General features: G+C 38.0%; 1 protein-coding gene and 1 pseudogene across 1 annotated transcript; both read left to right on the top strand.

Annotated features, from left to right (window-relative positions):
- The first annotated feature begins 1016 nt into the window (after positions 1-1016).
- Positions 1017-2049, top strand: LOC125154078 (olfactory receptor-like protein OLF3). Its single transcript, XM_047837771.1, has one exon. The coding sequence runs from the start codon at positions 1096-1098 to the stop codon at positions 2047-2049; it is 954 nt and encodes a 317-aa protein (XP_047693727.1). The 5' UTR covers positions 1017-1095.
- A 21873-nt stretch (positions 2050-23922) lies between these two features.
- LOC125160500 (olfactory receptor-like protein OLF3) lies at positions 23923-24914 on the top strand (annotated as a pseudogene).
- The last annotated feature ends 880 nt before the right edge of the window (positions 24915-25794 follow it).

The raw sequence follows: 25794 nt of genomic DNA on the forward strand, positions 1-25794 counted from the left end.
TCTATGTATATTTGTGCATATATTCTACTCTGCCCTGGTCAATGATGAACATTTGCTTCCCTTTCTGCCTTGTAAATAGAAAGCCAAATATCCATACTCTCATTTCCTTTATTTTCAGCCCATATGCAGAGGTAGAATCTTAAGAATATCAAGTTAAAAAGAGAAAAACAAAAAGAACAAGATATCACAATTACCTTTCCTTTCTGATCTCACTGAAGACTGAAGAGATCAAGGCTATAAAAAAGAACAAAGTGTTCCCAGGTCCTCAGGGAGACCAATCATCCCAAAGCCCTCAGTTCTATTAAAGAACGCCTCCAATTTCATTTATATCTGAGTTTGTGGAAGTTATACATGGGAAAATCCTGTTTGCTATTCTATCTACTCCAAGGCAGAGGTTATGTTACTACTAATATTCAGACTACTACCGAACTACTATTATCAGTACAGTCCATAAAGCACTTTTTCCAAAGTTACCGACATTTCAGCTTGAAAGTACTTGAGGGTTGCATAATATTATCCTTTTTTGTACATAAAATTTTGTTCCTAAGCCACAATAACAAAGCTGCTAAATAAAACCATATTACAAACCTGGTTTCTCTAGTTCTAGATCTTTCCACAGTCCCTGCTTCTTCCCAAAGAGTGAGTTCCTGCCTCTTGTAATAGATTTATCCATTTTATCATGATGAGCCTAGTTGACATATTTAAGGTAGTGTTTGTAAGTTTTCAACCAGATTTTTTTTTCATTATCATTTTACCTACTACTATCACCTACCAAACTCACCTCACTCTCAATCTGAGGTAAGTTGGCAAAGATGTGAGCTCCTAAATTTGCAGTGCATTATCTCCAGGGTTTAACTGGGTCTTCCTGAGACCGCCTCATGTCCTTTTAAGGTGCTGGGCTGCCTCTGGTACAGAATAGATATATGTTGGAATAAAGCCTATCATCTTGGCCCACAAATGGTCTCAAACATCTGATTAAGGCTAGCCAATTGTATATAAAATGAACTCATAAAAAGTTATTTTTATAATTCTTTGATTCAACCACTTCTCTTGTTTCTGACTGTCTTTGCAGATTAACAATCTTCACATTTTTAAATGGGAACGGGTAACCAGACTTATGTGAGAGAGTTCATACTCCTTGGCCTGTCCAGTGACTGGGACACACGGGTCTCCCTCTTTGTCCTCTTCTTGATCATATATATGGTGACAGTGCTGGGGAACTTTTTCATTGTTCTTCTGATCAGACTGGACAGCCGACTTCACACTCCCATGTACTTCTTTCTCACCAACCTCTCCCTTGTTGATGTCTCTTATGCCACAAGCATCGTCCCCCAGATGTTGGTGCATCTTCTAATAGAACATAAAGCAATCCCATTTGTGAGCTGTGCAGCCCAGTTATTTTTCTCCTTGGGCTTGGGTGGGATTGAGTTTGTCCTACTGGCAGTGATGGCCTACGACCGCTATGTGGCTGTGTGCGACCCCCTGCGATACTCGGTCATCATGCATGGAGGGCTCTGTACTAGGTTGGCCATCACATCCTGGGTCAGTGGTTCTCTCAACTCTCTCATGCAGACCATCATCACCTTTCAGCTGCCCATGTGCGCAAACAAGTATATTGATCACATATCCTGTGAACTCCTAGCTGTGGTCAGACTGGCCTGTGTGGACACCTCCTCCAATGAGATCGCGATCATGGTTTCTAGCATTGTCTTATTGATGACACCCTTCTGCCTGGTCCTCTTGTCCTACGTCCAGATCATCTCCACCATCCTGAAGATCCAGTCCAGAGAGGGAAGAAAGAAAGCCTTCCACACCTGTGCGTCTCACCTCACAGTGGTCGTCTTGTGCTATGGCATGGCCATTTTCACTTACATCCAGCCCCGCTCCAGCCCCTCTATTCTTCAGGAGAAGTTGACCTCTCTCTTCTATGCCGTTTTGACACCCATGTTGAACCCTATGATTTATAGTGTAAGGAATAAGGAGGTGAAGGGGGCCTGGCAGAAACTACTAGGGCAGTTATCTGGATTAACGTCAAAACTGGCAATTTGATGAATCCTGAGCATTAGCTAGAGAAAAGAGCTTTGCTTGTGTTTTCTCCCACTTAATTCAGATATGGCAGGCATCACCTGCATTGCCCTGGCAACCAGGAAGGAGATGCTGACACATGTACTGGTGATGCTGGGTAGGAGGCTGGAGGTTGGGTTGGGGTGTGGGTTGTGGGTATATTTTTATGTCACAGCAGCATGTTCAGTGGAGTTAAGCACTGTTGTAATAGAACTTCCCACACTCTCTCAGTCTCCATTCATATGGCCTGAGGGTAATAAGAAGAAAAACATTTACTGTTTTGATTTGTCATATTGTTTGTAATCATGGGCCTAATCATGGATCTTACTTTGGACCAGTGGTTCTTATTTATCCAAATTTTGTACAAGGTAATTGTGTTTCTACTGGGAACTAAAACGTTTTCATATTTTAGACTCACTTAACAATAATGTGTGACGTATAAAGCCACATCCAGTAACTGTGAGTCACTGTTCTGAGAAGAGATGCTCTCAAGGCTGTTAAGATGGCTTTGTGCTGGACCTGCTACATGTGCTCACAGCATCTCGTCTGCCTGATGAAGGTACCTCAGTGGAGGAGCATCAACTGAACGTCTTGTTTCGCTCCACAATCACTATGGAAACATTAGACAGGGGTGGGGGGTTGCCTGGGTGGCTCAGTTGATTAAGAACCCCACTGTTGATTTCAGCTCAGTCATGACCTCATGGTTCGTGGGTTCAAGCCCCGCGAAGAGCCAAGAGCCCTTTGCTCTCTTCCAGCAACTTAGCTTGTTTGGGACCACCTAAAGGGTTTTCCAGATCTTCATTTTTCAGGAAGAAGAAATGTTAAGAACGGGCTTCTCAGATATGTAGAAACAGATGAGTATAGTTTTATATTCCATGTGTTAAGTTTTACTTTTATCTTTTTCATTTTATAGACTTTTTTCCCCCTCAAGATTGTCTTTTCTCAGAAATTTAAATTCTCATTAATTAATATAAGTGAATTCCTTGAGACAACAGACATTCCTCATTAGTAGCTGTTTGTGAATGGCATTTTCAGGATAAGGGAGGAGAGTACTGTTGATTCAGAGGCAAAATAAAATGTTCTAAATAATAAGGCCATTAAATAAAACTTTTTTAAAAATTTGGATCCTAAAAAATATCTGAGAATTAAAGTCTTATTCATTATTTAATAACCATAAAACCATCACTGAGGTATTTTGTAAAAAACAAGCAAATCCCTAAATATGTATGCAAATTATAGTTCAAGAAGAATCCAAATAAGATCCGTACATGGCCATTTTCTACTACGTCTCTGAAGACCCGATTAATCTATTGGTTCACCCTACATTTCCTTTTTTCCCCTTGGAATTATTTGTTGAATAAAACAATGTTGTTTTTCCCAGGTGGATTTCAGTGCAGTTTGGATTTTTTTAAGTGTGGTTTTGCTTGTTCCATTGACCTTGTATCTCCTGTTAGATCTGAAGGCTTGATCAGATTTAAATGTATTTCGTTTTCTGGCTAGATTTCTCAGATGGTGGCATGTACTTCTGTCAAGAAGGGCGCAGTGTTCAGTTTCTCTTTTCTAGGGTTTACTGCAATTATTACATTGCCTAGCTCAGGGTTTCTCAATAGCAGGGTTTCTTAATGTCTATTGACATTTTGGGCTAGATGGTTATTTCTTGTGGGGACGATTCTGTACATTGTAGGGTATTTTTCAAATTCCTGACCTCTACCCACTAAATGGCCATTGTGCCCCCTCCCCACCTACTTCCAGTTTTGACAACAGAAACATCTCCAGATATTACCAAATGTCCCCTGGGATGGCTAAATCACCCCTAGTAGAAAACTACTCACCTAGCTTCATTAATTTATTAGGGGTTTCAAGGTGGTGGTATTCTATCATCCCTTTCTCTTTATTATTTGTAATACTTATAGATAGAGACTTCCTCCTCATTACTGTTTTATCTTCCTGAGATCTAGTTGGTAGAAGAAAGGAAGGCAGGACACATTTTTTATTTTTTTCCTTTCTTTACCACTTTTTAAAAATACAGCAAAAGAATGTTTAAAAAATCATGATGAACTCATCAATGTAAACTTATTTGCTGTATTGTTATTTGTTGCAATTATTATCCCTATTGGTGTTCAAATAGTCCCATATTTATTGAGTGGGAGTCCTTCCTTTTGGTAACAAATCACAAGTTTTGCAGCTTAAAACAACACAAAATTATTATCTTAGAGTCCTGGAGGTCAGAAGTCTGAAATGGGCTTCACTAAGCCAAAATCTAGATGTCCAGAGGCTGTATCCTTTCTGGAGGGCTAGAGAAGAATCTGACTTCTTGCTTGTCCCATCTTCCTAAGGGAGCTTCCAGTCCTTGGCTCATGCCCCCTTTTCCCACCCTGAAGGTCGGCACAGCACCTTCAAACCTCTCTCCGACTCTGATTGTACTTCTATCCTCACATATCTTTCTCCTGACTCTGAGCCTTTCTCCTTGCTCCCATACAGATCCTTGTCTGGGATCACACAGATTATCCAGGATGATCTCCCCATTTGAGGATCCTTAATATAAATGCATCTACCGTTTCCTTTTAACATGTAGGGCAGGTTCTGTATATGAATGTGAATGAATAACATTCACAGGTTCAGAAGGACATGGGCATCTTTAGGGGTCATTATTCTGGCTACCAAAGAATCTATTCAAATTGGCTACCTAGTTTTTTCCCCACATGACACTAGTGTCTTCAACAGCTTCCTTATTTCTGGTGTGATACAATTTCACAGGCCCATCTTTTACCTTTCTTGCATTATAATTGGAATTATTTCTCCAAGAAGCACTGGCTCCTTTTGATGGGATATGGAATTTAGAGAGCACAGTCTGAGAACTGTGTTCTTCCAGAGGTTTATGGTTGGTTCTGCTATAGGCAAGATGGATGGTCCGTGATGATTGTAATTGAACTAGTCTTGGCTAAATAAAATCCAGTATGTTTAACCCATAGATAGTCATCGTTGTTGTCACCATGAGCACTGGTGTGCTTGGGAAATAAAGCTGACTGACTCCTGAGGTGTGCCTGTACACTTGTCCACATGGAAACAGAGAACTTCCTTTGTCATGAGAAATCCTACGAAACACATATACGTTTATTCCTATTTCTTCCTTAAAGCTCTGTGTCCCGGTCCTCCAAATGTTGTCTTTTATTTTGAGGTAGAAGATTATGCATGGCCTTTAAATCAGTGCATATCCTGGCTTCTGATTACCTTCCTGCCATGCAAATTTATGGTGAAATGTACCGTATAAAATCCTCCCCATTAAGAAGAGCTCTTTTTTCCCTGGTCTTTCAGGGCCACACCTTCTCAGTTAAATAGTTACAGGGATTATGTAGAAAGGCCATATTATGGGTTGACGGCTCAGTGGCAGGGTGACAGGAACAGGCAAAATGGGAGTATAAGTCAGCTGTTTATAATGGTTGTTGGAGTCTTCAGGGTCTGCTCAGGCTAGTCTCACATATACTGCTTTAGGATTTGTTCCTCAAAGCCAGTGTTGATGGACAGCTCCAGGTGCATGGTAACCTGGTTTCTCATAGCCAGGCATTCCTGTGGTCTGTTGGGTCCCAACAGCAAGTAAGAATTGTTTCTCAAAAGAACAGCTAACTTGAAGCACTCGACTGGCTCAGTCAGAAGAGCATGCAACTCTTGGTCTTGGGATCATGAGTTTGAGCCCCATGTTGGGTGTGGAGATTTCTTAAAAATAAAATCTTTTTTTTTTTTTTTTTTTTTTTTTTTACAAAAAAGAACAGATAACTTGACAAAGAGACATTTCCTCCCCAAACCTCATAGACCAGCACTTTAATTCTCCAATCAAGCCATCCCACAGTCTGTATTCAGCATTTCAATCTGCCATAGATATTTCAAGGATCAGTGGAAACATGGGGTCATAAGGACCAAGTAGAAGATTGTTTACACTGCAGACAAACCATCTGGAGAGTTTCTCTTGCACTGCTCTTGAAATTGGCATTTGTGACACCCTAATCTGATTGGCCTTCTATGGTAAGCCCAAAATGGACAAATATGGAAAACACTGAGTCTTGAGGAACAACAGGTACAGATAAAGAGTAGATTGCACTGGTGTTCTCACAATAGAAGCTTCAAGACTGGATACCCAGACATTAGGCCTTGATGACATAGTTCATTGATTAGAGAAGTTCTTTCTTTATGTGACATAATATTGTGGATATTGACTTGATATCCCACTACATGGGCTGCAGTGAAATGAGTGTTTATATGAAATATAATGTGTTCTCCACCTGTGTCTGAAAATATTCTTTGTACTATTTATTTCTTGGATAAGAAGCAAACTGGCTTTAGAAGCAGACTGGACCTCCAATCTGGGTCAGATTCTTTGGTCTGGTCTGTTGAGACTGAAGACCACATGGCTGGCTATGGGGTCCTTCACCTGAGAGACACTGAGAGGAGGAAACGATCAAGCTAAATGCTCCTCACTGTGTAGTCATTTGCATGATTTCAGACTTCTTACTATCAAGGGCTTCTATGGGGTTTGAATATTCTAAATATCCCTTTTAAAATATAGAGGTCTGAAATAAAACATGATCTCAAATGTAGTCTAATCAAGTCAGAATCCAATGCATGTGGCAGAAACTCGCTATTTGCTCCTAAACTCATTTCCTCTACTTCACGGTGAGTTCTAACTTCTGAAATGTAGATGCAAAGAAAGAAAATATACCATTTCCAGGCCTGACCTGTTGAAATCTCCCAACTGCCAGCCTCCATTCTTCACTGTTTTGCTCTGAAGTCACCCCCATACAGGGGATCCGGCACAGGACTCTGGGGGCTCAGAGGGCAGAGGAGGCCTGGATCCTGAGTCATTGACCAGATGAGATCTAGCCATACCAGTGTCACCCACATGAGAATTTGTATAATAAGAAATAAATTTTATTGTGTTATGCCATGGTTATTGGGAACTGTTTCAGCATCTAGCCCACTTTGAATAGTATTATGAGGTTTTTATTTTAATATGATCACAAATCCCTGTGTACATCTAATTAGTACCCTGCTACTTAAAAGTAACAAATGATCTTTGCCTTCAACCAGCTCACAATCCAATCAAATTCTAGTAATTTGGACTTCTTCGTAATTATTCCTAATGTGTTTAAGATTGCTTTGGCTTTTTAACTTTTAAGTAGATACCAAGTATTGAAATATGATAATTGAAAACTTCACGTCTTTATCATATAAACTGATGTTGAGCCAACACTCCAAATTCCTTACTATTTGATTTTTTTTGTGCCTAAGTGCTATGCTAGGATTAATAAATAACGAAGACTAATTCCTTATTTTGTTATTGAGGTATAATTTACCTACAGTAAAATGCATTCTTTTTTGTATAGAGTTCTGTGAGTTTTAAAAAATTTACACAATCATGTAAGCACCACCACAATCAAGACAGAAATTTTCATCATTCAAACATATTATTTGCCCCTTTTAGTCAGTCTATTTTCTGAACATCATTTCCGGCCAACCACCAATCAGATTTCTTTGTCTATTGCAAAATATCATGTAAATGGAATCAGGACACAGTCTTTGAGTCTGACTTCTTTTCCTTAGCATAAAGCATTTGAGATACATTCATATTTTTCATGTTATGGTGGTACATTCTTTTTATTTGTAGAGTAATAGTTTAATTGTATGGATATACCATAGTTTTTTGTTTACTTTTTATTTTATTTTTTCTATTTTTGTAATTTTTTAAAATTTATTTTTGAGAGAGAGCGAGTGAGCATGAGCAGGGGACAGGCAGACAGAGAGGGAGAGAAAGAATCCCAAGCAGTCTCTGCAGGGTCAGCACAGAGCCCCATGTGGGGTTCAAACTCACAAAACCATGAGATCATGACCTGAGCCGAAATCAAGAGTTGGACCCTTAACTGACTGAGCCACACAGGTACCCTGATTTACTTTTTAAAGTACATTTGGATTGTTTCTAATTGGGGGGAATTATGAACAAAAACTGTTGTAAAAATTCAAGTAAAGATTTTTGGGGTGAACGTAAATGAATTCTTTGGGTGAAAAGAAACCCAACATAGGAGTTCTATGGCCAGGTTGTTATGATAAGAGTAAGTTTTATCTCATAAGAAGCTACCAAACTTTTTTAAAAAGATGGCATTTGCATTTGCACAAGCAATAATGAGAGTCACAGTTATACCACATGATTGCCAGTGTTGGCTAGTGTCAGCTGCTCTCATTTTAGCAATTCTAGTAGATGGGCAGCAATATTTCATTGTGGCTTTAAATTGCATTTCTTGAGGACTAATGATGTTGAATATCTTTCGTGCTTTTCAGCGATCTGCATGTTTTTGGTGGGATGTCTGCTCGTGTCTTTTGCTGGAGTTTCACTGGGTTGTTTATTTTCTTACTATTTAGTTTTGAGAATTTGTTAAATATTCTACAACAACTCTTTTGTAAGATACATGTTTTGCCAGCATCTTTTCCCGGTCTCTGGCTTGTCTTTTCAGTCTCATAATGGTATCTTTCAAGAAGCAGAAGTTTTAATTTTAAACAAGTCAAATTTATCCATTGGTTTCATTATAGGTCATGTTTCTGGTGTTCTAAGAAATCTATGCCTAATCTAAGGTCACAAAGATTTTGGTCAGTATTTGAGTCCCTGATCCATTTTTAGTTAATTTTTGTATATATAGTTGAAGACCTGGATCCAAGTTCCTTTTTTTTTTTTTTTTTTTTTGCATATGGATATCTAGTTATCCATTATTATTTGTTGAAATTCTGGGTTTTTTATCCATTAAAATTTTTCCTTTTCCAAAAATAATTGGCCATGTATGCATGTATCCATTTCTAGACTCTTCGGTTCCTTTGTTCCTTTCATCTAACACTGTTACTTGAAATTGGTGGTCTAGGTTGTCCAATTTTGTTCTCTTGTTCAAAATTGTTTTATTCTAGATTCTGTGTTTTTCTACTAACTTTGAGAATCAGATTAATTCTTACCAAAATTTCTGCTGGGATTTTGGTTGGTTTTGCATTGTATCTACAGATCAGTTTGGAAGAGAATTAATTATTTTTAAAATATTGTCTTTCACTCCATAAACATGGTAAATGTTTCTCCATTGAGGTGTTCTTAGATTTCTTTCATCAGTGCCTTATGATTTTCAGCATAGAGACCTATCATATATTTTGTTAGATTTGTACCTAATTCTTTTTTTTTTTTTTTTTTTTTAATTTTTTTTTTTTCAACGTTTATTTATTTTTGGGACAGAGAGAGACAGAGCATGAACGGGGGAGGGGCAGAGAGAGAGGGAGACACAGAATTGGAAACAGCCTCCAGGCTCTGAGCCATCAGCCCAGAGCCTGACGCGGGGCTCGAACTCACGGACCGCGAGATCGTGACCTGGCTGAAGTCGGACGCTTAACCGACTGCGCCACCCAGGCGCCCCTGTACCTAATTCTTTAATGTTTTTATGTGCTATTATAAACAGCACTGCCTTTTAAATTTCATTTTCCATTTTTTATTGCTAACAAGTACAATTTATTTTTGTATATTGACATCATGCCTAGTGAACTTGTTGAAATCATTAGTTATAGTAGCTTTCCTGTAGATTAGCTGGGTTTTCTACATAGATAATTATGTCATGTATGTGTAGAGACAGCATTATTTCTTCCTTTACAATATGCATGCCTTTTATTTCTGTGCCTGATAAAAGGCACTGGCAAGGACTGTTAGTATTCAGTGCTAATAGAGTCATGCAAAAGGGCATTTTTGCTTTATTCCCAATCTTAGGGGAAAAGGATTTGATCTTTTACCATTCAGAATGAATTCAGTTAAAGGTTCTTTGATGCCATTTATGAGATTGAGGAAGTTCTCTCTTCCTAGTTTGCTGACAGCTTTTATCATGAATGTGTGTCAAATTTTGTTAAATACTCTTTCTACTTTTATTGAGAGGATCATGTCGTTTTACTTCTTCAGACTGATGATGTTGTGAAATACATTGATTAACTTTTGCATAATGAATTAGCCTTGCATTCTGAGACTAAATCAAACTTGGTCATGAGGTATTATCATTTCTAATATTCCTTGATTCAGTAACTAAGTTTCATTAAGAATTTTTTGTGTCTATCTTAGTGAGGGATAGTGCTGTATGGTTTTTCCTTTCTTGTAATATTTTTTCTAATTCTAGCACCAGAGTAATGCAGGTGTCATAAAATGGGTTCAAAGGTGTTGCCTCCTCTTCTGTGTATGGAAGCAATGGTGTAAAATTGACATTTCTACCTTAAATGTTTGATAGAATTTATCATTGACATCATTTGGACCTGAAACTTTTCTTTTGAAAACGTTTGAACAATGTTTTTAATTCTTTATATACACAAAATTGTTCAGATATCTATTTCTATTAAAGTAAGCTGTGTTACTTCATATGTTTTAATGAATTTGTCCATTTTATCTAAGTTGTTACATTTATGAGCATTTTGGGGATTGGTATATCCTTTTAGTTATTCTTTCAATATCTGTAGGATTTATAGAGATGTCCCCTTTTTTTCTGTTATTGGTAATTTGTATCTTTTCCCTATTTCTGTTGAGGTCAGTCTGGCTAATGTATCAACTCAGTCTTTATGAAGAGCCAGATTTCTATTTCATTGATTTTTGTCTATTTTCCTTCTTTTCAATTTTATTTATTTGTCCCTTTATCTTTATTTTGTCCTTCTTTGTGCTTGTCTGGGTTCAATTTGTTCTTCTTGTAGCTGGAAATTCAAATTACTGAATTGGGACTCTTCTTGTTTCTCATGTGAGCATATAATCCTCCAAGTCTAAGAACCACTTCAGTTGTGTCTCAAAGATTTTTTCCCTTTTTCACTTTCATGCAATTAAAATATTTTTAATTTTCCCGGGGGACTTCCTTTGTGATGTATAGATTATGTGGAATTGGGTTGCTTAATTTTATAATTTTGAAAATTTTTACATACATGCTTCTGTTATAGATTTCTCCTTTAGTTTCATTTTATCTAAGAACATACTTTGTATTATTTCATTTTTAAGAGTATTTTGAGCGTTATTTATGCCTCAGGGTTTTGTCCGTTTTGGTGAATTTTTTGAATATACTTGAAAAGAATGTGTATTTTGCTGGTATTTGGTAGAATGTTCTATAAATGTCAATTCGATCAAGTCATTTGGTAGTGTTGGCCAAGTCTTCTATATCCTTACAATTTTCTATATACTTGCTGTATTGACTACCGAGTTATTTGGAAACTTCAACTAAAATTGTGCCTTTATTTCCCTTATCATTTTTATCAGTTTTTGCTTCATCAGTTTTGAAACCCTCTGGTTAGTGTGTATACATTTAGGATTGTTATAATTTGATGAATTGACCCTTTTCCATCATGCAATGTCCCTCTTTATCCCTGTTAATATTTTTTGTTCTTACATTTATTTTATCTGATTTTAATATAGCTACTCCAGCTCTCTTTTGGTTAGTGTTCAATGGTATATACTTTTATCCTTTTACTTTTAACATGTCTATGTCTTTATAGTTAAAGTGCTTTTCCTTTAGATGGAATAAAATTAGGTCTGGTGTTTTATCTAACCTCATAATCTCAATCTTTTACTTAATCTACTGAGATAGACTACTTGTATTTATGTAATTATTGCTGTGTTTTGACTAAAATCTATCATCTCCCTAGTTTTTGCTTTTTCCGTACATTATTTCTTCATTTTTTTCTCTTTCTCACATGATTTTTGGATCAATTCTATACTTTTATTGCATTTCATCATCACCATTAGCCTAGTTTTATACCAATTAAAATTTTTAATGGCTGCTCTAGAGTTTACATTATATATTTAAAAATATCAATCGTAAATAGTGTAATAGCTCTTCATATGAAGCATAAGAACCTTCAAACAGTATACTACCATTTTCTCCCTCCCATTTGTGTGCTATTATTGCCATGTATTTTATATCACATAAGGTATAAACACTGAATACATTGCTATTATGTTTTATATTCGTTATCTTACAGTGTGTTAGAAAGTTTTTTAAATGAGTTTTTAGCTCTCAATTTTACCAAATAGTGCTGCTTCACTATTTGTGTATAAAAATACAACAAATTTCTGTAGGTTGATTTGTATCCTGTGACTTTACTGAATTCCTTTGTGCTCTAGTAGTTCTTTGCCGTGATGTTTTAATTTCATGTATGTTCGCGTGTTTGATATTATCCCATGTTCTCTTCTCTTTGTATCATCATTATTTTTTTCCTCTTTGTGCTTCAGTTTTATTAATTTCTATCAACTTTATCCTTACTGATTTTTTTCTCAGGTCTGTTGATTTTACCCTTAATCAATCTTCATCTTTGTTACTGTGTTCTTCAGCCTAGTATTTCCATGTGATTCTTCCATATACTTTTAAATTATCTGCTGAAATTCTTCATGCATTTATGACACTGTCCATCTTTTCCATTATATCCTTTAAAATTTTAGTAAGAGTTATTTTAAAGCTCTGTGTAATAGTTCCCACATGCAGATACTTAATTCTGGTTCTGTGAATTGCTTGGTCCAGTAAGAGCACATTTTTTCTTGATTTTTCTCTGATCTTTAATGTGTGTGTGTGTGTGTGTGTGTGTGTGTGTGTGTGTGTGTAGGATAACATGCTATGAGATAAGTAGTATTATGCTTTGCAGAAGACACTTCTGTTTACCCTAAGAGGTAGTGTGTATGAGGTGTGGGAATCAGTGCAGCCAGGATTACGTTGAGTTTGAGTTTTATATTGCTATGGATCCTCAGTGCACCAACAAATTCAGTTTTCTCTATTATGACTTATGCTTAGTGTGGGATGTTCAGTGGTTGTAGGGCTTTTCCCAGTCTCAACCATCCTGAGTTTTAGTCTCTTTCTATTAGGCTACATCTGGAGAGTGTGTCTTCACTGGCTGCCCCCACTCCATGATAACAGCTTTGACTTGTTCCTTAATTCCTGCTGGCCTGGTAATGAGGGTGAGGTTTTATTCCCTTTGTCCTGGTTCTTTCTCAGTCTCAGGAACATCTTTTGTCTCTGTGTTTCAGAATTTCTTAGTGATCCTGCCCCTTCTGCAGTCTTAGGAGATGGCTAATGTACTGATCCAGAATGGTCTCCTGCTCAATGGAAACCCCAGAGTTAGAGTTTTTTTTTTTTCTGTTCCCCCTTCCCTTAGTAATGAGTCTTTATTTATCTGTCTCTGAGGAAAACAAGGTTTGCTGTCCTTCCCCTGTGGCTTCAGGATTTTGTTGCATAATGGAGATGATTTGGTGATTGGAGAGTTCCTTAGCTTACGATGGCAGATGTTGCTGCCTTCACCTAGACCCGCACTATGAAGGAGACTTTCTTTGGTTTTCTGCTTTCTTCAAATATCCTTATGAGGCTTGGTCTAAGTATGTGGAAAAAGTATTGAGAATATTTGTGAATGCTTCTTTTTTTCCTCTGGCTCCTAGCCATTGTATATTCATATTACTCCCACATTCAGCCTTTAGCAATTTGATAAATCAGTTCTTACAGGCTTACATGGTGCCCCACATTCCTCACATACACTGGCCCAGGTAAAGTAGAGCCCATGTCCCAGGCCTTTCTGGATGCAACCATCATTCCTGAGATTTCATTTTATTTGGTTTTCTTGTAACCTCAGCTTTCTGATGATTTTTAAGAATAGTTATGATTTTATAGATTATCTGATCTTTTCTTGTTTAAGATGGAGGTGATGTTCATTCAAACTTCCTACAACCTAAAAGGAATCTAGAGGAGGCTAAATTACTCTTTAAAGACTGTTTTAACAGACAAAGTAAAGCAGGGAAATAGGCACTAATTTTCAGCTAAGTACTAGTATAACAATAGCAAAAAAATCTCTTCAGGCCAAGCAATTTTAAGTCAACAAACCACTTATCTGGAAGTAGCATATTCAAATTATATGCAATGTTTGGGGTAGAGATTTATGTTCTTTTTGCAAACAAAACATACGTGTTGATAGTACATATTATTGTGTTTAGAAACTATTCCAGTTCCTAGGCCAACACTGATAAGATGGCCTTCCCAGTCAGAAGAGAGCATTTTCTGTTTGGGGAACAGTACGAATTGTAGGATGAGTGGGGGCTCACAGGGGAGGCAAGTGGTGAAAATTGAGATTGTGACTGACTGAATTTCTTCTCTCCCAGTTGAGATATGGCATTAGAGTCATTGGAGATTTTAGATCAAATGTTTGTGAAGTAAGTAATGGTAGAATAAAATGTTGTAATGAAAGATAAATGTGGCACTGGTTTACAGAATGAGTTGTTCCAGGCGTTCTCAAATGCATTCTATGAGAAAAACCAGAAAGGGTGATTAAAACCCCCTCTGTGACATACCTGATTCAGTAAGTTTTCAATGCCTATCAAGCATTGAAAAGAAGTGAAATTGGGGCGCCTGGGTGGCGCAGTCAGTTGAGCGTCCGACTTCAGCCAGGTCACGATCGCGCGGTCGGGGAGTTCGAGCCCCGCGTCGGGCTCTGGGCTGATGGCTCAGAGCCTGGAGCCTGCTTCTGATTCTGTGTCTCCCTCTCTCTCTGCCCCTCCCCCGTTCATGCTCTGTCTCTCTCTGTCCCAGAAATAAATAAAAACTTTGAAAAAAAAAAATTAAAAAAAAAAGAAGTGAAATTACTTAGCACTTGGTTACAGAGGCTAAAATAATGGTAGTCAGCAGCATTAACAATGGAAAGGAAGGATCCATGCCACAAATGTTTGGAGTAAGAGTTGATGTAATTTGCTGAGTGATGGAGGTTGAATGACAAGGCCTTCCAGGTTAGGAGCAGGAGTGACTGAGAGTGCTGTCAGGTCCTTACCAATGCTTGGAATTTGGGAGTTTCCTTTGTTGTCTACAGATGAGTGGAGAAAAACAGCAGTGATGTGGAACGTCTGGGTTCGGTGACTACAGCTCTCCCAACCATGGAATGTTTCCAGCTTTCCTCAAAGTATCCCACCAATTCTGTCAGTTCTGTGGGAGTGCAGAAACTCAGGTGAGGAAAGAGAAGCATCTCTACTTTCCCTTTCTATTGCTTGGATGATCACAGCAGCATTGTCAAAGTCACGGGTGCTGTGGTGTCAGGCGTTAGATAACATGGCAGAATGAGTGGACAAGCGGGATGACGCCCACATGGATGAGAAGAGAGGATGCCTGGGAGATAACTCCTGGAAGTTAGGGAAGTAGGTGAGGTGGCATGTAGATGCTGAGGGGATGCCTAAGTGGGTGGCTGAGCAGACAAGCAGATGGCTGAGTGAGCATCGGCGGGGGCGGGGTGGACAGCGGGTAAGTGCATGGATGTGTACATCGTGGTGCTGAGAGGGACTGGGTATTTGACTGGGAGAGGAAGGGACAAATGTTTCGCTTTATGATGCCTGAAGAATATATCAGAGATGTAATGGGACTGCATTCTGTGAATTTTACATTTAGTCTGTTCATAAAAATTAAAGATTTGGAATGGTATAGAAAACTAACACTTCTGTACTTCCGCGTTGAGAATCTCCATTACCTTTTTCCTCTCCTTGTTTTCCCCCTCTAAAGCTTAATATTTTCTACATCCCCTTTCAGGGATCTTTTTTGGAGTCTTAAATCTTTGTATGTGGTGTTAGTATTCTTAAAACTAGAATAGTGCCGTGAGAGAATAGTACTCATGAGTACATGAGAGTACCAAGGTGTGCGTCCATCTGTGCAAAGCTCACAGCAGGACCAGTGGGCTCTTTGCACATTTCAGGGGAATGAAGATAATGCTCCTGTGTTCAGAAGGAGAGATGACAGTATCCTGGAGCCAAAGGGAGTAACTTTTTTTCCTCATCAGGTTTGGTTGCAGACCCAGTCACTGCTCAGTAGAATAGGGGCATGAGTGCTAAACGTCAGGTTGGGGCTACAGGAGAATATCGTAAAGCCTCAGAAATCTAGGATCTCTGGCTTTTAAGAATGACCCTAGGCTTCATCGGGTTGCTGTGATTGATGAGGATGGGGAAGAACAGGCTTCATGGGGAGAAGAAGGGCAGCATGGAGGTCCTGCCCTCAAGGACTGGGAGTGCTATCAACCATGGACACATAAAGCTCCTGAGAGGAGTCTGTCAGCCTCATGTTGCTAGTCCAGACACTGCTGCATCACATTAGGTTTACACTGGAGCCAATTGCAGGGCACCTGTGAACTTTCTAATAGCTGTTTCCCTCACAGTCTAAACTAGTCCCAGGTGATACCTTAGCCAGGAGACCGAGGAGTCTGGGACTCTTCATCTCTCTGGTCCATGTCTTTGCTGGAGGGGAGCATTCTTTAGAAACCAACATAAACTTAGATTAAAGCGGACACATCTGTGTGTCTGGCACTAATCAATGCTTGAGAGCGCTAACGGAGGTACCAGCAGAGAGGGGGTGCCCACAGAGGTGTCTAGAGGGGCAGAAGTAGAACAGATCTGACTTGTTAGGGACTTTGGATCAGGGGTGTGATCCACGGATGTGATCTTCTCATTCTGAATAGTATAAGAAGTGTAGAAAAGTGGTTCTGCCTTCCTAATGCTGGGGGCTCAGGTACATTTCTCTTCTAAGGGTTCTTGATTCTGCAGGTACGTACTGACAGAGAGAAAGACAAAAAGAGTGATGGCAAGAAATAGAAGGAAGCAACTGATTAACAATTAAAAAGTGGAGTACCTATGGATGAATTCTGCATCTTTTGGGCGGAAAACACTTAGGAAACAAGCCTAGATCTGTGAAGTGATTCGTTAGGATTTGATATTCTTGAACATGTAGTAGGAGTATATAACAGTTCCAGTTAAGATAAATTGTCAATTGTTTAAAAATTTTCTCAAATGAAATCTTGCCATTTGCAACAACATGGATAGAACTAGAGTGTATTATGCTAGGCTAAACAAGTCAGAGAAAGACAAATAGCATATGATTTCACTCATATGTGGAATTTAAGATATAATACAGATGAACATAAGGGAAGGGAAGCAAAAATAATATAAAAACAGAGAGGGATACAAACCATAAGAGACTCCTAAATACAGAGAACAAAATGAGGGTTGCTGGTGGGGTATTGGGTTGGGGTAAGGGCTAAAGAGGTGAGAGGCATTAAGGAGGACACTGGTTGGGATGATCACTGGGTGTTATATGTAAGTGATGAATTGCTAAATTCTATTCCTAAAAAAATACTTTGATTTAAAAAAAGGCAAATAAACAAAGGAAGTTACTACACTCTGCAAATGCAGAAAAAAAAATCTTAGTTATTTCTCTAACAGTATATATACAAAGTATTTGAATTTTCCTTTCAATGATAGAAAGCTGATTAAATGGATTTCTCAAATTGATATAGACTCAAGAATATGAGCTGGGACTAGAAATAAGGTCTTCTGACTCAGGGTTGGTTCCTCTAGAATGGGCTGGAGGAATTATACTGTGGAGACATAGTATACTGAGTGATTTGTACTGTACTAGTCATGTTTCCTACAAAGGATGAGACATATAAAGAAGCTTAGCATTTACAGAATGAATTTATGATAAAATATATCACAAAATATGAATTTCAGGATTGCACATGTTGGAGAAACTGGGTCCTCAATAATTGGACTCGGTGTATGTGAAGAGTCAGGTAACAAAACCCAGGTATTAAGTAGATAACAAGAACCAAAAAGAAAAACTGATTGCTTTCTCAGGGTTAAAAATTATCTTTGAAACATCACCTTCCCAAGTGGCCCTGGGATCATCTGTTTCCAAACAGTGGGATGATGCAAATATGCCTGCCTGTGTTGGATATGGTCAGTGATGCAACAACCAACTATTCAGCCACATTTTAGAGGACTCTCTTTAAATTAAAGTGCCATTTCTATTGATAACCCACTTGTTTAAAAGTATGCTCAGCATGAAAGAAAGAATATCTGTGGGTTGTGGGAGTTAGCTTCATATGCTCTGCTTCTGAATTCAAGACTTGTAATCTGTCTCTGCTAAGACTATAGAGGACTCCAATGAGAAGGCCAAATATGATTATAACTCAAAGGGAGTATTCCAAAAGATGATGCGCAAACTTTCAGGGGAGAAAAAGCATTTGGAATTTTATCTCTTAGCCACAGAGCATCATCTCTGTAATAAGTGGGGGAAAATATAAAGAAGGGGATCACCCACAAACCTTAACTGTATTTCAGGTTGGATTTCTGAGGCTGATCCAAGGTTTTGTCCATCCATGCACTCTTTGAATTGGCATGAATAGTGGAAAGGGGTTTTATTTTGAAATATAATCTTGGAAGTTGAGATACTGAAGAATCCTATAGTGTGCATTCCTTCGAATCTTTTCAAGTCAATAGTTCTCTCTTCCTAATGTGGGGGAAGGGGAAGAGATAATTTATGAAGCCATCAGTCAATAGAAATGGAAAACATTATTAGATAGATTTAAATGTATAACATACTCACTGGTGTAAGATGTTAAATGTGGCCTTGAATGTTGAATAGGCAAATATACCCATGTGTCAAGCCCTGGATACTTCCTTCCTTGCAAAGGAAAATTGAGTATTTTGGAGTGTTGGTCCATAAAGTAGCAATGGAAACTAAATGCAACTAAAGATTAATAAATGTGGACAGCATCTGAAGACATCTCTAGGGAATCACAAGTGATGAGCCTGTCTGTGTGTACCAACATATGAAAAGTTCTTTCATCCTTGGTTTATTTGTCTATGGTATGGGTCAGGTTACTCATCTTTTTCTTGATAAGAAGGTCCTCATAATTCCTCAAGACTATATCAATACAGTTAGAGCAGGAATATGAGAAGGATGTGCTGAAAGGCTAAAAGGGTACTTTATGTTGACAATTGCTACTCAGGGCAATACCCTTTTTCTCAGGCATACTGCAGAACTATAGGGAGGTCAGAATGAAAAGGGCTCCCATCTGAGAGGTCCACTGGTCAGAATTTAAGTAAATTATAATAGTTGGGAGATGCTTTATTTTTAAGACTCAAAATACCCAGATGTTTACAACAAATATTACTAAAAATCACTGCCTGGGAATTTACCATTAAAAATATATTAAATTTAAGATCTTGACTTTGTTGATATTCTTTTTAAGATGGGGAGAAGCAGGGGCAGTTTAGAACATGGGCCATTTTACTGGAGGGCAGATGTTGATGTAGAGTTAGAGATGGGATGAAAGTATTTGTTCATAAATGAAATGTTAGAAGACAGACTCAGATAAAGGGAGGCAGGAATAAACCAAAGCTAAATTTTATCCACCCCATGGAGATAAAGACCAGTCCTGGTTTTAACATCAGCAGGAAGCATTGTCAGAATTTTTCCCTCTTCATCTTGTTCAAGTGACAGATATTTTCAGTTGAAGGTGTTATAAGGTTGTAGGAGATTAAAAATAGGAAAAATAATTGTGGTTCACTTTATGGAGATAGAATAGGTTGAAAAATAACATTTAACCTGTTCATTTCAATTTTTATGATACAGAAAATATAACAGTTTCCCTAAGATCAATGAACAAATTTGCTTTACTTAAAGAAAGATTCTAATGATTGACTAAAATTTAACTTTTAAGTTAGGTGTATTGTGTCATGTAAAAGAAAGGGATTTTTTGAGAAATCTCAACACCTTTTTTTTTTTTAAATTTCTTTGTCATAGAGATAAGAACATTTCTATCCTGTTATCTGCAGTAACTGATAGTTACTGGGTATTATGAGAAGATACATGGAGGTACTTTTAGCTAGAGTCCAACAATGGTAATATTTTAAATGAAAAAAAAATTGTCTCTGTAGTCCAGACCTAACTTTTCTCACAACTTCAGTGTCATTCACACCAAAACTTACAGTTTTGTACTCTTACATGACTCATTTTCAAGGGTCAGTTTACAACAAGGTTAGGTACTTCATATAAAACTCCCATATCATATTATTTTATTTTAAAAAAATATTTCATTTTTAACCATTTCATTAAAAGGACAGTGATCAAAATAAAACAAATAGATTTCAGGCATTAGTGGCAGTGCTTTAAGAAGATAATTTTTCATGGACTATTTCAATGGTATCTATCATATCACATATTGTGTTTTTTTTTTTCAATGTTTATTTATTTTTGGGACAGAGAGAGACAGAGCATGGACAGGGGAGGGGCAGAGAGAGAGGGAGACATAGAATCGGAAGCAGGCCCCAGGCTCTGAGCCATCAGCCCAGAGCCCGACACGGGGCTTGAACTCACGGACCGCAAGATCGTGACCTGGCTGAAGTCGGACGCTTAACCGACTGCGCCACCCAGGCACCCCTCACATATTGTGTTTTATTAGTGCTCTTGTCCAAGGAGGAATAGCGGGGGTATATTGTTTAATACGATGCCCTGAGTAGGCAGCATGGATTCTTTGTTTTTGAGTAGACAAATAAAACTCAAAACATACATAGAGAGATGTGGCTTGGGGTTTGTTGAGCATGTGCACGAAATAACACAAAGAATGTAAACTAGGGTTTATTGTCTGTATGTTATTTTGTAGAATAAAAATTGTATTTAAGGTGTACAACATGAAGATTTTATATACATATGCATAGTGAAATGACTACTATTCTTGAGGTAATTAACATATTCTCTCATGTAGTTACCTTTTATGTGTATGTGTGATAAGGACCTAAAATCAATTCTTTTAGCAAATTTCCATAATGACTATAGTCATTATGATGTACATTAGATCTCAAGACCAATTCATCCTAAAAAAACTACAACTCTGTGCCCTATAACCGACATCTCCTCATTTCCTCTTCCCTTGGTAACTACCTTTCTACTCTCTCTATGTATTTGACATTTTAGATTCCACATATAGGTGAAATCATGCAGTTTTTCTCTTTCTGTATTTGGCTCATTTCATTCAGTGTAATGACCTCCAGGTTCTTTTCATGGTTGTTGCAAATGGCAGGATCTTTTTTTTTTTAAGGCTGAAAAATATTCCATTGTATGCATATATATCACAATTTCTTTATCCATTCAACAGATACTTAACTGTTTTCATATCTTGGCTGTTGTGAATAATGCTGCAATGAACATGGGAGTGCAGATATCTCTTCAAGGTATTGAGTTCATTTCTTTCGGATAAATACCAGAAGTGGGATTGCCGAATCACATGGTAGTTCTATTGTCAATTTATTGAGGAAATACCGTACCACTTTCCATGTTGGCTGTAGCAATTCACATTCCCACAAACGTACAAGGATTCCCTTTTCTCCACATCTTGCCAACGCTTGTTATTTATTATTTGATAATAGCCATCCTAACATAGGTAAGGTGGTATCTCATTTTGGTTTTGGTTTGTATTTCCCTGATTATTGGTGATGTTGAGATATCTTTTCATATGCCTGTTGGCCATCTGTATGTCTTCTTGAAAAAAAAGTCTGCTCAGGACTTGGCTAATCTTAAAAATCTGGTCATTTGTTGCTTTTGCTATTGAGTTATATGCATTCTTTATATAGTTTGGATATTAACCCTTTATCAGATATATGGTTTGCAAATATTTTCTCCCAATCCCTAGCTTACCCTTTCATTTTTTTGATCATTTCCTTTGCTGTTAAAAAGCTTTTAATTTGATGTAATCCTACTTGTTTATTTTTGCTTTTGTTGCTTGAGCTTTTGGTGTCAATTAAAAAAAATCATTGCCTAGACCAATATCAGGGGTGTTTTCCCTATAATTTCTTCTAGGAGTTTCTAAGCCTTAGAGTTTAGTCTTTAATACATTTTGATTTTTTTTTTTGTATATGTGTAAGATAAATGTCTCTTTATTTTCTGTGGACCTGGGGGACTCTTGAATGCTGAGTTCTGTTGGATCACATAGCTAAGGAGTCAGTCCCTCAAGTGACAGCCATAAAAATTAAGGTGCTGGATATGTGGTCCAATTACTTTAATCCTCAGAGACAAGCTGGGAGTTGTGGGTTCTCTCCCAGTTGTAAGGAACTGTACTAGTAGTGGAGATTGTGCCACTGATGTGTCTCACTAATGTGTCTACCTGTTTTGATGTGGGTATTTTCTGTCATCCTATGAGTAGGAGTTGCCCCACTCCTTTTTGGATTTCTCTTGGAATGCATGTGTATGTAGGTGCTTATTTAGAGCATCCATGGGATGAGACAAAGTCCTATTCTGCCCCCTTGCTGACTGCCCTTCAGATTTTATTGTATATTAAAGGAGCATTAGGTACCTGGCAAAAAGGTAAGGTAGCCAAAGTTGTAACGAATAATGAGAAGAGAACACAAACAAATTTATACTGGAGGGAGAGCAAAATAGGACTCTTAACTGTAATAATTGTTCAACACTGGTTTTGAGGCAAGTAAATGTTTTCTCAGACTAATCATGATTAAAGAAAAGCAAAGTGAAGGGTGGTTGAGGAAGTATTATGATAAGCAGGAAAGAAGGAACTGTTGAAAGATGGATCAAGTTTCGAGAAGGTAATTAAAGAAATTTATGAAAATGCATGTGTCTGAATCATGAATGAGTAGGGTGTTCCTGGGACTACTTGTTCTGTTTTGTTGCTTAAGAGGTAAGAGAATTAAAGCATAGATAGTCTTCATCTTTCTGCTCAGTGACCCTAATCTGATATCTGTGTGGGTTTTGGGATGGGTGGGCAGCTATTTCTGCCCTCAATCTCTCTTGCTGCCTTTGGTTACTATTTTCCCTTATATTGTAGGCTGCAAGAAAAGGGAAGTTGTGAGCAGGCAGTGATTCAAAGTATTTTTTAAATCTTATGTATCCCTTTTTAAAGTTCAAAAATGACATAATAATAACAAATTAGTTCTACTGAAAAAGCACTTCCTTCAGGGGGAAACAGGAGGAAACTCCGTTCCAATGTACATCTATGCGAATTCATACTTTCTTTTCTGCCTTGGACAATGAAGAAGAATCCTTAAACATTTGCATTTCTTTCCTCTCTGTATCAAGTCTTCTTTGCTTTCTTTTGAGTCCACCTACAAAGGTTAAATGATTAGTAGCGGTAAATTGAAAAGAGAAAAATAAAAAGAACAAGATACCATTACAATACTTCTCCCTTTCTGATCCCACTGAGGGCTGAGAGACCAAAGGCCAAGAGGATTAAGGGCAATAACAAAAAGCAAAAAGTCTTCAAAGCCCTCCCGTCCATTCCTGAACCTTCAGTTTTGTGGAAGATTGCCTCCAATTTTATTTATGTTTGAATTTGTGGAGGGGATGTGTGCAGAAAATAATGTTTACTACCTTATCTACTCCAAGGCAAAGGTCATGTTACTACTAATACTTCCTCTACTGCTAGTAATGGTTCTCAAAGTACTTTCCTCATAAGTTACCTACGTTTGAGCTTAAATGTACTTGTGAGTGGGATGATATGCCTCTGTTTCATGTATAAAAGCTTGTCACCTAGCCCAAATCGCATAGCTGTAAATAAATAATAAATAAAATCAATTTTTAAAATCTAGGTTCTCTGATTCCAGATCTTTCCACAAGGATCTGACTTTTCCCAATATTTCCTTTTGTAATAAATGTACCATTTTTCATTATGATGGGATTAGTTGACATATGTAAAGTAGCTTTAAAAAACTTTCCAACCAAATTTTCTTCATTGTTTATCACTTTACCTACCATTGTCACCTACTAAACTCTACTTGCTCTGGAATCTGAGGTAAGTTTGTAAGATGTGAGCTCCTAGAATTGCACTACATTATCTCCAGGCTTTAACAGGGTCTCCCTGAGATCACTTCCTGTCCTTATGAAGGTTCTGGCCTGATTCTGATGCAGAGCGGATATGTTGGGATAAAACCTTCCATCTTGGCCTGCGAATAGTCTGAAACACCTGGTAAAGGCTAGCCAATTGCATACAGTATGTATTCACTAAAATGGTTCTTTGATTCAACAGGTTCTCTTATCTCTGACCTTTTGCAGATTAATGATTTTCACATGTTTTTAATGGAAACAGATAACCAGACATGGGTGAGAGAATTTATTCTCCTCGGCCTGTCCAGTGACTTGTATGTGCAGGTCTTTCTCTTTGTTTTGTTCTTAGTCATGTACTTGGTGACAGTGCTGGGAAACTTCCTTATTGTTGCTCTGATCTGCCTGGACAGCAGACTCCACACTCCCATGTACTTCTTTCTCACCAACCTCTCCCTTGTTGATGTCTCTTATGCCACAAGCATCATTCCTCAGATGTTAGTGCATCTTCTTGCAGAACATAAAGCAATCCCATTTGTGAGCTGTGCAGCCCAGTTATTTTTCTCTCTAGGCTGGGGTGGGATTGAGTTTGTTCTACTGGCAGTGATGGCCTACGACCGCTATGTGGCTGTGTGCGACCCCCTGCGATACTCGGTCATCATGCATGGAGGGCTCTGTACTAGGTTGGCCATCACATCCTGGGTCAGTGGTTCTCTCAACTCTCTCATTCATACTGCCATCACCTTTCAGCTGCCCATGTGCACAAACAAGTATATTGATCACATATCATGTGAAATTTTAGCTGTGGTCAGACTGGCCTGTGTGGACACCTCCTCCAATGAGATCATAATCATGGTTTCTAGCATCGTTCTGCTGATGACACCCTTCTGCCTGGTCCTCTTGTCCTACGTCCAGATCATCTCCACCATCCTGAAGATCCAGTCCAGAGAGGGAAGAAAGAAAGCCTTCCACACCTGTGCGTCTCACCTCGCAGTGGTTGTCTTGTGCTATGGCATGGCCATTTTCACTTACATCCAGCCCCGCTCCAGCCCCTCTATTCTTCAGGAGAAGTTGATCTCTCTCTTCTATGCCGTTTTGACACCCATGTTGAACCCTATGATTTATAGTGTAAGGAATAAGGAGGTGAAGGGGGCCTGGCAGAAACTACTAGGGCAGTTATCTGGATTAACGTCAAAACTGGCAACTTGATGAATCCTGAGCATTAGTTAGAGAAAGGAGCTTTGCCTGTGAGTTCTTTCACTTAACTCAGATATGGCAGGCATCACCTGCATTGTCCTAGCAACCAGGAAGGAGATGATGATACATGTCCTGGTGATGCTAGGTAGGAGGTTGAGTGGTTGGGTTGGGGTGTGGGCTATGGGTATATTTTTATGTCACAGCAGTGTGTTCAGTGGAGTAGAGGAGTGAACTTCTCACCCTTACTCAGTTTTCATTCATATGCAGTAATTGAGACAATAGCATTTACCATTTACAATTACTGAGAGTAACTGAATACAATGCAATTTACTGTTTTGATTAGTCACATTGTGATCAGTGACCTATTCATGAGTCTTACCTTGGAACACAGGTTTTTATTCATCCACATTTTGTAAAAGATTATCATATTTCCATTGGGAACAAAATCATTGTCAATTTGAAGACTCACTTAAAATATAAGTATATGTAGCCATATTCAGTAATTGAGTCATTGTTCAAAGAAGAAACTTGCTATCAAAGCTGATTAAGATTTTTTGTGCTACACCTACTACTGGATATAAAGACTATCTGAGTAATGGAAATAATTGAGTGGAGATAATAATTGAGTGGAGAAATATCAACTAAAATTTTTGTTTTACCCTGATAAGGTTATAACCAAGTGTTGTTTGTAGACAATGACATTATTGGCTAAGAAAAATCTGAGATCTAGTTACCGCTAATTTATTGTGTATACATCAGCATTCATTCAAAGGTAAAAATTCTCTAATTCTGAAAATTCAGCGAACTTTTTCTCTGAAACTTTAGAAATAAAATAAGCAAATAAGCAATGAGATAAATGTATAAAACATCAAAGACATAGTTCATGTAAGAA

The sequence above is a fragment of the Prionailurus viverrinus genome, chromosome A2, assembly GCF_022837055.1.
Source record: "Prionailurus viverrinus isolate Anna chromosome A2, UM_Priviv_1.0, whole genome shotgun sequence".
In the NCBI taxonomy this organism is placed as follows: domain Eukaryota; kingdom Metazoa; phylum Chordata; class Mammalia; order Carnivora; family Felidae; genus Prionailurus; species Prionailurus viverrinus.

Coding starts and splice junctions, on each gene's coding strand:
- LOC125154078 (XM_047837771.1), top strand. CDS start 1,096: ATGGGAACGGGTAACCAGACTTATGTGAGAGAGTTCATACTCCTTGGC.